The 12,321-nt window shown below is 40.2% G+C and overlaps 1 protein-coding gene across 1 annotated transcript; it reads left to right on the top strand.

Annotated features, from left to right (window-relative positions):
• Window positions 1-5,965: 5,965 nt before the first annotated feature.
• Window positions 5,966-9,143, top strand: LOC112504554. Its single transcript, XM_025108501.1, has 3 exons — window positions 5,966-6,718; window positions 6,913-7,854; window positions 8,118-9,143. The coding sequence occupies exons 1-3, from the start codon at window positions 5,966-5,968 to the stop codon at window positions 9,141-9,143; spliced, it is 2,721 nt and encodes a 906-aa protein (XP_024964269.1).
• Window positions 9,144-12,321: the final 3,178 nt, after the last annotated feature.

Genomic DNA, 12,321 nt, shown 5'->3' with positions numbered 1-12,321 from the left:
GAAAAGAGTGAGGTGTTCTTCGGGAATGTGTCATTGGAGGACCAGAGCCGTATTCGTGATAGTTTATCTTTTCGGCCTGGGGTCTTCCCTATTCGTTACTAAGGTGTTCCTCTTTCCCCGGTTCGTCTGAAGGTACGTGATTTTAATCCCCTTGTGTTAAAGATTAAATCTCGTTTATTAAACTGGAAGAATAAATTTCTCTCTTATGGCGGGCGTCGTCAACTAATCATTTCTGTTCTCCAATCTATGCAAACGTTTTGGATGTCGGTATTCCTTGTACCGGCCGCCACGATTCATGAAATTGACAAGCTTTTTCGTAATTTTTTATGGAGTAAAGCGGAGGGACAAAGGGGTAAATGTCGTGTTGCTTGGGATTCTATTTGCTTGCCTATACAGAGTGGGGGACTTGGTTTGAAAAGACTTGGGATCTGGAATAGGTGTCTCCTTTTCAAACATATTTGGGATATATTAAGGAAAAGAAATACGATGTGGGTCTCTTGGATTCACTCTCAATGTGTTCGGGGCCGAAACTTTTGGGTTATCAAGAAGAGGAATTGTCTTGGATCATACGGTCTCTTTTAGATTTACGACCTCATTGCCGACGCTTCTTTATCTATGATGTGGGTAATGGCTTATCGACGCATGCTTGGGAAGATACATGGAGCGTTTCGCGACCTCTCATTCAGTTTTTGTCTTATAGATTTATCAATGGGCAGGGTTTCCACAATAATTCTACGGTATATGATGTAATGCACAGATTTGGTTCTAACTGGCCGGATGATTGGCTTCAACGTTATCCTCAGCTGCAAAATGTCCTTATTCCTTCTCGCACTCAAGGAGTGGATAGAATACGTTGGCTTGATAAAAATGGTGCTCGGGGTGATTTTCAGGTAAAAGTGGCGTGGGAGGCTATACAAGAGGTAAATCCGATTGTGCATTGGTATAAACTAGTTTGGAATAAAGCCTTCATTCCAAAACATGCTCTTTGTATGTGGATGGCTTGCCAGAAGAAATTGCCTACCCAAGATCGTATTAGTCAGTGGAAGCATGAACCCCCGGATTTAAAGTGTGTGTTCTGTAAATTAGTGATTGAAACGCATAATCACTTATTTTTTGAATGCTCGTATTCAAGCGGAATTTGGGATTGCATTAAAAAGGAGGTGGGATTATTGTCTTATCCGAACAATTGGGAGGATATTCTTCATAGAGGGTCCGCTCAATCTTGGAAATCTTGGTCTACGGTTCAGAAACTGGGTCTATCGGCAACGATTTATAATATCTAGAGGGAATGAAACAGGAAGTTCTTCGACAATTTTAATCATTCGAAGGATAAAGTTATTGCGGTGATCAAGATGCAGATTCTTCATCGTATGGCTTGGAAGACTAGGAGGAAGATTTTGAAGTCCAACGCTATGTGATTGTATGGGTATTGCTCTTTATGGGTTTTGGGTCTTTTGGGTTTTTCTTGCCTTTTGTAAGTTGGCGGRTGGTGCTGTTTTGTTTTGGTGTATTTCYCTTTGTCTTTTTTGGCTTCTTATGACTTGGTTTGTAAGTAAAAGTTGCCGTAGTTTCTCTTGCTGATTTGTTTTGTTTTGGTGACGCTTTTATTGTCTTTATAAAATTGCCTGGGGATTCCTTTTCCCCTTTCAGTATACTCAATTATGAACCATTAGTACCATTATAGATCAATTATACTCAAATAAGAGAAATAAGCCCATGATAGCCATTAAGATCTGAACAAACTACGTATTTCTTTTGTAACAACCCACATTTTCCCACATACAGATAATCCACATAAGCATACTCATAACACATAATGGAATATTGCTTACAAACATGGATTAACAACTTTTCTCAATACATATATGAGCAACTAAATTTCATCTATTCTAAACTTTTCCCTTGCCTTTGTCCTGTGAAGTATGATGACCTGCAAAACAGGTTAGTCCAACAACTGAGCGTTAGACCTAAAAGGTCTAGTGAGTGTATAAATTTCACACAAATAACATACCTTCCAAACTAGCAGTTTAGAATCAAACTTGTACATATATAAATATTTATCTATTTCTCTCGCGGTTACACTGCCATTTTATCTCTCTCGCGGTTACACAGCCTTTACATCTCTCTCGCGGTTACACCGCCATTTCATCTCTCTCGCGGTTACACCGCCATTACATCTCTCTCGCGGTTAAAAACACTAGATGGTCCTTGAACATTTAACTCCTAACCCTTAATCCGGATGATGCATGAGCGGTTTAATATGAACCCTGATCAGTACTTAAGTTATTTAAGACAAATCCGGACGAACCTTGTCCGGATTAAAGTAGAATCTGGATAACACTTGACGAGTTTAAGGAGTTATCCGGTTACTCTTTGTCCGGTTTAGGTGATATCCGGTCACCCTTCACCCGGTTTAAGGTCTTATCCAAATGATATGAAGATGCAGTTCATAAAGAGCAAATTCTAATAGCAAAAGAATTATCATGTAATAATCAATATTTTAAAGCAGTATACACTCAGCTTAGAACCGAAAATCCTAGTTTTGAAATCTCTTCTTCTTCTTCTTCTTCTTCTTCCAAATCCGGATAAAATTATAAAGAGACTTTTCTATAATTAAAAGTGTAAACCTTTTTCATCTGAATCCCACTTGCTATATATAGAAATTTTTGGGAATCTTGCTACCCTCAGCCGACTTCCCCTCTTTTCACAAGATTTATAATAAAATAAATTTATATACACACACTCCACCTCCATAAATTTATTCATACATTTTAAAACAAAAATAATTATACCAAATATTACATCTTTTATAGTTTGTTTGTGTTAGTTGGGCTTTGTACTTTCTGCCTCGTTGTGGCTTGGTATGGTGTGGCGACCAAGTTTTTTGCGTTTCAGTTTTGTCGGGTGTGGCTTTACGCCTAAACTCTATTTCTTTTATTGGTTTTATAAATTTGCTTGGTTTCCTTAAAAAAAAGATCTGAACAAACTAAATATGTCCCATTTAGTGTTATTTTGACCCAATTAGACTCCTTATAGAGCATTAAGGTGTCATTTTGACCCAATACGAGGGGTTTTCTCTCTAGGGTTTGCGTGAACGACGAAGGTGAAGATGATGATTCCGTTCGGTTTTTGCTGATGTTTGTGGCTCGTTTCCTTCACGTTTTGTCTTGCTTGGCGTGGCTTTACGGTTTGATTTCGTTTTGTCTTTCAACGGGAGATTTCTTTCACGGTTTAGGGTTTTGTCTTTTGGTGGCAGCATTAGGGTTTCTCTTCGTTGAGGTTCATTTTCTTGTTGTCCATCATCGCGATTCCTTTGTGATGTGCTTTTAGGTTGATTGTCGTTTGGTTCTTTGCTTCCTCTTCTCTCTTTGTTGGTTTGGTTAAGGTGCTCTCGGCTAGGGTTTAGCAGGTTCTGTGTGTTGATAACAGCTAGGGTTTTGCATGTTCCCTAGTTTCGTCGTGTTTTTATTGGGCTATTGCTATTGGATTGCTCTTATTCTTGTTCGTCGTTGTCTGAACTGGTGAACTTACGGCTTTGGCTAGGGGGTAGTACGTTAATCTTCTTGGCCGTCGTTCTGCATGGAATTTATTGGTTCTAGGGTTTGCGCTGTTTTGTTGCCGGTTTTTCTTTGCTTTGTCGTTGCTTTTATTGGTATTTCAATCTGGTTGTTGGAGTTTGTCTTCGAGTTTTGCATGCGTGTTTCAAAGGCTATTCGTGGTGAGCTTCTGTTTTGTTTTGGTTGTTTTGGTTTGGTTTCATCTTTTTTGTGTGAGCTGCGGATTTTTGTTGTTTTTCCTGTGTGCATTATCTAGTCTCCTTTTCTCGTGTCAAGTGTTTCTGTGGTCTTCGTTTCCTTTGTTGAGTTACTTGATAGAATATTCAGCACCTTCCTGTGAGGTCTTCGTTTAATTTATTGAGGAAGCTCTACGAGGGTTTCAGCGCCACGGCTTCTTGATACGGGAATTAGGGTGCTAGGTTTGCTTGGTTTGAGGGGAAGATGGTTGATTTTGCGGATGCAATTTTGGAAGAACCGGTTTTCCATGATTTTGCGGATGTGATTTTAGATAGGCAGCGAAATTGTGATGTTGGCGGCTCTTTATTTGAAGGTGTTAAGGAGGGGTGTTTTAGGAATGATATGGGTGATGTCAGCATCAAAAAACGGATATCGGTTTGGGAGAGATTATCTATGTTGGTATTAAATGGGAATCACTCTAAGGAACAAAAGTCGTTTGCGGCAGTTGTTGGAAATGCTCCATCGTCGGAATTGACATATTACCCGGTGGACAAGAGTGTGATTCCAAGGATTCATTTTCCTTTAGAAGTAACTCGTGATATGGCTAAATCTTTCCAGACGGTTCTTTATGGGTATTTTGTGGGAGCTCGATTTCCGTTTCCTGTTGTGTTACGTGCGGTTCAAAATGCTTGGGGTAAGTTTGGTTTTAAGGATGCTATGGTGAATGAACTTGGTTATTTCTTTTTTCGTTTTAATGATGAGGGTGGTTGTGCTCAAGTGGTTGAATCATCGCCCCTGATGATAAGAGGGGTGCCACAGTTTGTCTCTTCTTGGGATCCTTCAAAAGGACTTTATAAACCTGAACACTCTTCGTGCCCTTTATGGATCAAATTTTTCAATATACCTCTCGTTGCATTTAATAGAGACGGAATTAGTCGTATTGCTGGTGCGGTTGGGATCCCTTTACCTTTGGATGCTTGTACGGCAAGCACTTGTGATAAGGCTTGGGGGAGAACGAATTTTGCAAAGGTTTTGGTGAATGTTTGGGCTGTGGGTGATTTGCAGCGGGAAATAGAAGTGGTAATCCCGAGGCTTTCAGGTAATGGTGAAGATCTTGTAAAGGTGGTTTTGGAGTATGATTGGGTGCCGTCTCAATGCTCCATGTGTAAAATGTTTGGACATAAGGACTCTTCTTGTATGAAAGGGGTTGTTCGGAAACCAAAAGAGCATTCAAAGGTTTTTGAAAAAGAAGGTTTTCAGCATTCTAGAAGGCAACAATGGCGGCCAAAGTCAAATTCTGGAGTATCCACTGGCATTTAGATAGACTCCTCTAAGAACAAAGATGACAATTTTGTGGCGTCTGATACATTATTTGGTGTTGGGGTTTTAAAGCAAGTTCAAAATGTGATACCTCCGGTTGTGGACCCAAAGAAACCTATTGTTAGTCCCAAGGCAAAGACTGTAGGTTTTGATAGCTCAGCTAGTGATAGTGATGACCATATGGGGGGAACGTATTGCACTGTGGATGCTGGAAGAACGCCAAGAGATAGAGAGGGGAGTCAAAATAAAGTGGTTCGATCTATGGGGGGTCCCGATCTAGTCAAGGCGGTGGTCAAAGCTTTTCAAACAAGACGTGGTGCGGTCCAAACATCTACAAGTAATCGTTTCTCGTCTTTGTCTACTGAAGATTATACGGGTGACTCTAGTAGTGATGATGATATGGAGCTCATTGATACGGTTCGATGTGATTCTGGGGAAGGGGTGGCTGAAGAATGTTTGGGGGAGGGTGGTACTATCTCTTCAAATTCTCAATGATAAAGTTTGCTTCTTGGAATATTAGGGGTCTTAATGCCCTAATAAAGCAAAGAGAGGTACGTGATTTTATCCGTGTAAATCGTCTTTCTTTATGTTGTGTAATTGAGTCTAAAGTTGTTCAAAGTAACCTGGGGGATGTGTGTGATCGTGTGTTTGGAAGCTGGAGTTGGATTTCCAATGGTCTCTCTTGCGATCAAGGTACCCGTCTTATTATCGCTAGGGATCCATCTGTTTTATCTTTGATTGTGATTGAACAACATTTGCAATATGTGCATTGTGAAATCCGTATTGTTGGTAAGTCGGACCCTATTTTCTTTACATTTATTTATGGGTGTAATACGGGGGTGGAAAGGAGGGATCTTTGGAAGGCTCTTGGGAAATTCAAAATTATTATTACTAATAAAGCGTGGATAGCAATGGGCGATTTTAACTCGATGCTTTTTCCTCATGATGGGTTGGGAGGGTCGTCTACGCGTAATTCGGATATGGAAGAGTTTCACATTTGTCTAGAAGATGTTGAGCTTTTTGATATCCCTTATCAAGGGTGCCAATATACTTGGATTCAGAAGCCGTCAGGGGATGGAGGTATTCTTCATAAATTAGATCGGATTTTGGGGAATTTGGCATTTATTGATAATTTTGGGGATGCTTCGGTTGTTTTTGGACCAAGAGGAATTTCTGACCATTCTCCGGGTATTCTATCAATTAAAGTTGGGAGAAGAATTCGAAATCGTGGTTTTAAATTTGATAATTTCTTGACTTCTCATGAAGCTTTTCTTAGTTCGGTCGAGAGTGTTTGGGGCAAACCGAAAACAGGCTCATATATGAAAAAAGTTCTTCTGAAATTGAAAGATATGAAAGGGGTCTGTCGTCGTCTAAGAAATTCGTATGGCTGCTTGGATAAGAGGGTAACCGTTTTAAAGTCGGAACTTGATGTAGCTCAATTGGCTTGTGACTTAGATCCGTTTAATGTTTTACTAAAAGAGGATGTTGCTCACTTATTATTAGCTTATCAACAAGCTAGGAATGAGCAATTGGAAATGTTCMGACAAAAGGCGAAGATTTCTTGGTTGAATGAGGGGGATGGAAACACAAAGTTCTTTTTTCACTCCATGAAAGAGAAGCGCAATAGAAATCACATTGCTGCTATTAAAGACTCTTCTGGTATGGTTTTTGAACATGATGACGTGCCAAAAGCTTTTATTACTCATTTTTCTGGTATTTTGGGTTCTTGTGATGGGTTAGTCAATCCGTCTATGGAGGATTTTTCTTTTGATCGATCGTTGACTTTATCGGAATCTCTGCATTTGATCAGACCCATATGGATATAAAGTCTGCTTGATTTGATATTGGAAATGATAAGGCTCCGGGTTCGGATGGGTTTTCTTTGAAATTCTTTAAGTCTGCTTGGAGTGTGGTGGGTCGAGATATTCTTATTGCGGTTCACAATTTCTTCTACTCAGGCACTTTAGAGTATCAGTTGAACCACAATCTGCTTTGCCTTATTCCGAAAATTCCGAATGCTTCTTGTGTGTCTGATTTTCGGCCTATATCTTGTTGCAACGTGTTACTGAAATGTATTAGTAAAATCATTGCTGACAGGATGAAAGGCTCTTTGGATGACCTTATTAGTAAGGCTCAATCAGCTTTCATTCCTGGCAGACAGATTTCTGATAACATCTTAATGGCTCATGAGCCTGTTGCCGGGTACCAGAAACATCAGGAGGAACCAAAATGCGCTTTCAAGATTGATATTCGCAAAGCTTATGACACTGTTAACTGGCAGTATCTTCTGGTGATGCTGAAAGGACTGGGTTTTCATCCAGTTATGATAAATTGGATAAAATCGCTAATGTCAACGCCAACTTTCTCTGTGTGTGTTAATGGTCAGACGAAAGGTATTTTTCATGGAAAACGAGGGCTTCGACAAGGAGATCCAATATCTCCTTATTTGTTTACGGTAGTAATGGAAGGACTCTCGATGATCCTAAAAAAGTGTATTGATGAGGAGGTGAATTTTGCTTACCATCAAGGCTGTGAAGATCTCAAGTTAACTCATTTATGTTTTGCAGATGATCTTTTTATTTTCACTCGAGGGGATGCGATTTCGGTTGAAGTTATCAAACGGGCCCTTCAAATGTTTGAAGTTCGATCGGGTTTGTCTCCGAGTCTTGAAAAAAGTGAGGTATTTTTTGGCAATGTTGAGTTGGACGTTCAACAAGTTATTCGAAATTGCCTCCCATTTCGTCCGGGGGTGTTTCCTATTCGTTACTTGGGTGTTCTTCTATCTCCGGTTAGATTGAAGGTACGTGATTTCAATCCTCTTGTGCTTAAACTTAAAGCCCGTTTGATGAATTGGAAAAACAAATTCCTTTCCTATAGAGGTAGAAGACAACTCATCATTTCTGTCCTTCAGTCTATGCAAACTTATTAGATGTGTGTTTTCTAATCCCGGCGGCTACAATCCATGAAATTGAAAAAATTTGCCTTAATTTTTTATGGAATAAAGCGGAAGGGGTGTTGGGCAAATGCTGTATTTCTTGGGATAGGATTTGTTTGCCTGTTAAGAATGGGGGTCTTGGTATGAAAAGACTGGCGCTTTGGAATAGGTGTTTGTTGTTTAAGCATATTTGGGATATTCTTACTAAAAGAGATTCCATGTGGGTGTCTTGGATTCATTATAACTGTATCAGGGGGGGAAATTTTTGGGTGATAAAAAAGAGAAATGAATGGTCCTGGCTTATGCGGAATATTTTAGAGTTAAGACCTCATTGTAGGCGTTTCTTTATTTCGATTGTGGGTAATGGGATGTCTACGCATGCTTGGGAAGATRATTGGAGTGCACAGGGTCCCCTAATCCATTTGCTTTCTTATAGGTTCATAAATGGCCATGAGTTTCATAATAACTCTACGGTTTATGACCTAATGYAAAGATTTGGTAATGTGTGGCCAGATGAATGGACACAACGCTTTCCTCAGTTGYAGCAAATGCAGATTCCTTCCCCTAGTYCTTTTGAGGATACGATTAAGTGGCTTGAGCCTAATAATAATAGGCAGCCTTTTATGGTAAAGGTGGCTTGGAAAACTTTGCAAGAAGAGGGTCCTATTATGCATTGGTACAAGGTGGTTTGGAATAAAGCTTACATACCTAAACATGCTCTCTGTATGTGGATGGCATGTCAGAAAAGACTACCGACCCAAGACAGACTTTGCCAGTGGAAGCATGAACCTCCTGATCTGAAATGTGTGTTTTGCAATTTGGTGATTGAAACGCACAWTCACTTATTCTTTGAGTGTTCTTATTCGAGGAGTATTTGGGAGGAAATAAAGAGGGAAATAGGGATCCAGATATGTCCGGACAATTGGGAGGATATTCTTAATATTGGACAATTGCAAGGATGGAAATTGTGGTCTACGGTTCAAAAACTAGGTATCTCGGCTACTGTGTATCACMTTTGGATGGAAAGGAATAGAAAGTTTTTTGACAATCATAACCGTACTGGAGTTCAAGTTGTGGCTGATATCAAGATTCAGATTCTTCAACGAATGGCTTGGAAGACGACAAAGAAGCTTACGAGAATTAAATATGCGTGATCATGAGGTTGGTGAAGAAATTCGTTTYTGGGAGTTTTCGGTGATTTRCYCTTTATATACTTTGGTTTGTTTTATTTTTCTTTTTTGGTGCATTTCCCTTTGTTTATTTTGGCTTCTTTTGGCTTGGTTTGTAAGTCAAAGTTGCCGTAGTTCTTCTTGTTGATCTGTACTCTCTTTCCATGTTTTACTTGCTTTATAAAATTGCCTGGGGATTTTCCCCTTTCAGTAGACTCCTTATAGAGAAATGTGCCCATTAATTCTATTTGGGTCTACAAAGACTAATTTATGATCTAGAGAGTCATGTTGACCCAATTAGATTTCTTAAGGAGAAATAGGCTAATTATGTCCACTAAGGGCAAATGAACCCCTTTACAAATGCATTAGTAAAGTCATTGTTAATAGAATGAAGCGTCATTTGGATTCTTTAATTGATGGGGCCCAATCGGCTTTTATCCTGGGTCGGAGGATTACGAGTAACATTCTTGTGGTTCGTGAGCTGGTATCGGGCTACCATTCTAGGGATGGCCCTCCGAGATGTGTGTTCAAGATTGACATCAAGAAAGCTTATGATACGATGGATTGGCGATTTCTGCTTATTATGCTTCAGGGAATGGGGTTCCACCCAGTAATGGTCAAATGGATCAGGGAGACGGTTTCAACTACTTCCTATTCGCTTGCAATTAATGGCTATACTTATATGGGTTCTTCGTGGGGGAAGGGGGCAGAGGCAAGGAGATCCGTTATTCCCATATCTATTTACGATCGTGATGGAGGGGTTCTCTATGCTCCTCAAGCAATGCATTCGGGAAGCTGCTGATTTTAGGTATCACAAAGGTTGTGAAGATTTGGATTTAACGCACCTATGCTTTGTTGATGACCTTTTCGTGTTCACGAAGGGAGATGTTCAATCGGTTGAGGTACTTAAAAAGGTACTTTTTCTTTTCCAGAATCGCTCGGGGTTAGCGCTAAGTCCTTAGAAAAGTGAGATATTCTTCGAGAATGTTCCTCTTAACATTAAGGAGGTCGTTCTTGAGTGTCTTCCTTTCAAGCTTGGTTCTTTTCCATTTCGGTACTTGGGAGTTCCATTGTCCCATACCCGTTTGAGGGTCTCATTCTCAATTGAAAGTCTACATTAAGGAGGCCGTTCTTGAGTTTCATTCGCCCTTCTTGATCATTCGGAAAAACTCCAATTGGTCGTGGGTTTTACACAAACTATTGGACTTACGGCCTTAATTGTGACGATTTCTGATCTCCCAGATTGGTGACAGACGGGATTCTAATGCGTGGGAGGATACTTGGCTCGCCAGTGGTCATCTTTCTTCCTTCATCTCCTACAGATTCATCCATTCTTGTGGGTTTTCGACTGTCACTACGGCCGGGAGTTAATTATGAGTATGGATGTGGAGTGGCCGGTTGATTGGTGTAACAGGTATGTTGAGCTTAATACTGCTCCTTTGCCGTCTTTGAATGATTTTGTTCGTCATATAGTATTATGAGGGGATATCAACTATGGATTGGATTTTACGGTTAGTACTGCTTGGTCCTCGTTGGAGGGGAACCACCCGGTTGTACCTTGGTATAAATCGGTTTCGTTCTCAGATCATATTCCTAAGAATGCTTTATGTCTTTGGCTTGCTTGTCATCGACGTCTTCCCACCTATTTTCTAGTGTCCCTTTTCAATAGAGGTTTGGGATAGCATCTTACATGTTTGTGGACTGGATGAATATGCCAGACTCGTGGGATCAAATCCTGGAAGCTATTTCAGACTCGAGCCGGTCGCCAAAACGTTTAAAGAAGAAGCTTGTGCTTGCGGCTTCAGTTTACAATATCTGGCAAGAACAGAATCGAAGACTCTTTACTAAGAATCGCTGCACAGCTGTAAAACTTATGAAAGAAATCAATAGCAAAATTTCCATTCGTGTGGCTGGGGAGACGGGTTGAGCGGAATGATGGTTTACATGAAAGATAGGGTCTTGATAGGGGGGTTTTTATGAGGTTTAAGCTTCTTTTGTTTATTTTTTGTAGCCTGTTTGTGTCTGTTGGGCTTTATATCTTTTGGCTTGGTATGGTGTGGTGACCAAGTCTTTTGTGTTTCAGTTCTCTTGGGTGTGGTCATTCGCCTAAAATCTGTATTTCTTTTATTGGTTTTATAAATTTGCTTGGTTTCCTTTCAAAAAAGAAAAGAAAATGAACCCTCAATTACTCCAATTAACGTCTGATTAGACTAAGTATGACGAATTTAGCACACATTATACCCATTTAGGTATGATCAAAACTAAATCTGACCCAATTAGTGTCATTTTGAGCCAATTAGAGTTATTAAACGTGGTCTACAATTGTTTGAAGAACGATCGGGCTTATCGCCAAGTCTGGAGAAAAGTGAGGTGTTTTTTGGGAATGTGTCAATGGAGGTTCAGAGCAGTATTCGTGATAGTATCTTTTCGGCCTGGGGTTTTTCCTATTCGTTACTTGGGCGTTCCTGTTTCACCGGTTCGTCTGAAGGTACGTGATTTTAACCCCCTTGTGTTAAAGATTAAATCTCTTTTGTTAAATTGGAAGAACAAATTCCTCTCTTATGCAGGGCGTCGTCAACTTATTATCTCAGTTCTCCAATCTATGCAAACGTTTTGGATGTCGGTATTTCTTGTACCGGCAACCACGATTCATGAAATTGAGAAGATTTTTCGTAACTTTTTATGGAGTAAAGCGGAGGGACAGAGGGGTAAATGTTATGTTGCTTGGGATTCTATTTGCTTGCCTGTTCAGAGTGGGGGACTTGGGTTGAAAAGACTTTCGACCTGGAATAGATGTCTCCTTTTTAAACATATTTGGGATATTTTAAGGGACAGAAATACGATGTGGGTCTCTTGGATTCAATTTCACTGTGTTCGGGGCCGTAACTTTTGGGTTATCAAGAAGAGGAATGAGTGGTCTTGGATCCTTCGGAGTCTCTTAGATTTAAGGCCTCACTGCCGACGCTTCTTTATATATGATGTGGGTAATGGCTTATCGACGCATGCTTGGGAAGATACTTGGAGCGAGTTGGGACCACTTATTCATTCTTTGTCGTATAGATTCATCAATGGGCAGGGTTTCCACAATAACTCTACGGGTTTTGATGTAATGCACAGGTTTGGTTCTAACTGGCCGGAGGAATGGATTCAACGTTATCCTCAG

Source organism: Cynara cardunculus, unplaced genomic scaffold, assembly GCF_001531365.2.
Source record: "Cynara cardunculus var. scolymus isolate 2C unplaced genomic scaffold, CcrdV1 Un_Scaffold_5992, whole genome shotgun sequence".
In the NCBI taxonomy this organism is placed as follows: Eukaryota; Viridiplantae; Streptophyta; class Magnoliopsida; order Asterales; family Asteraceae; genus Cynara; species Cynara cardunculus.
This window is presented reverse-complemented; position numbering and strand designations above follow the sequence as displayed.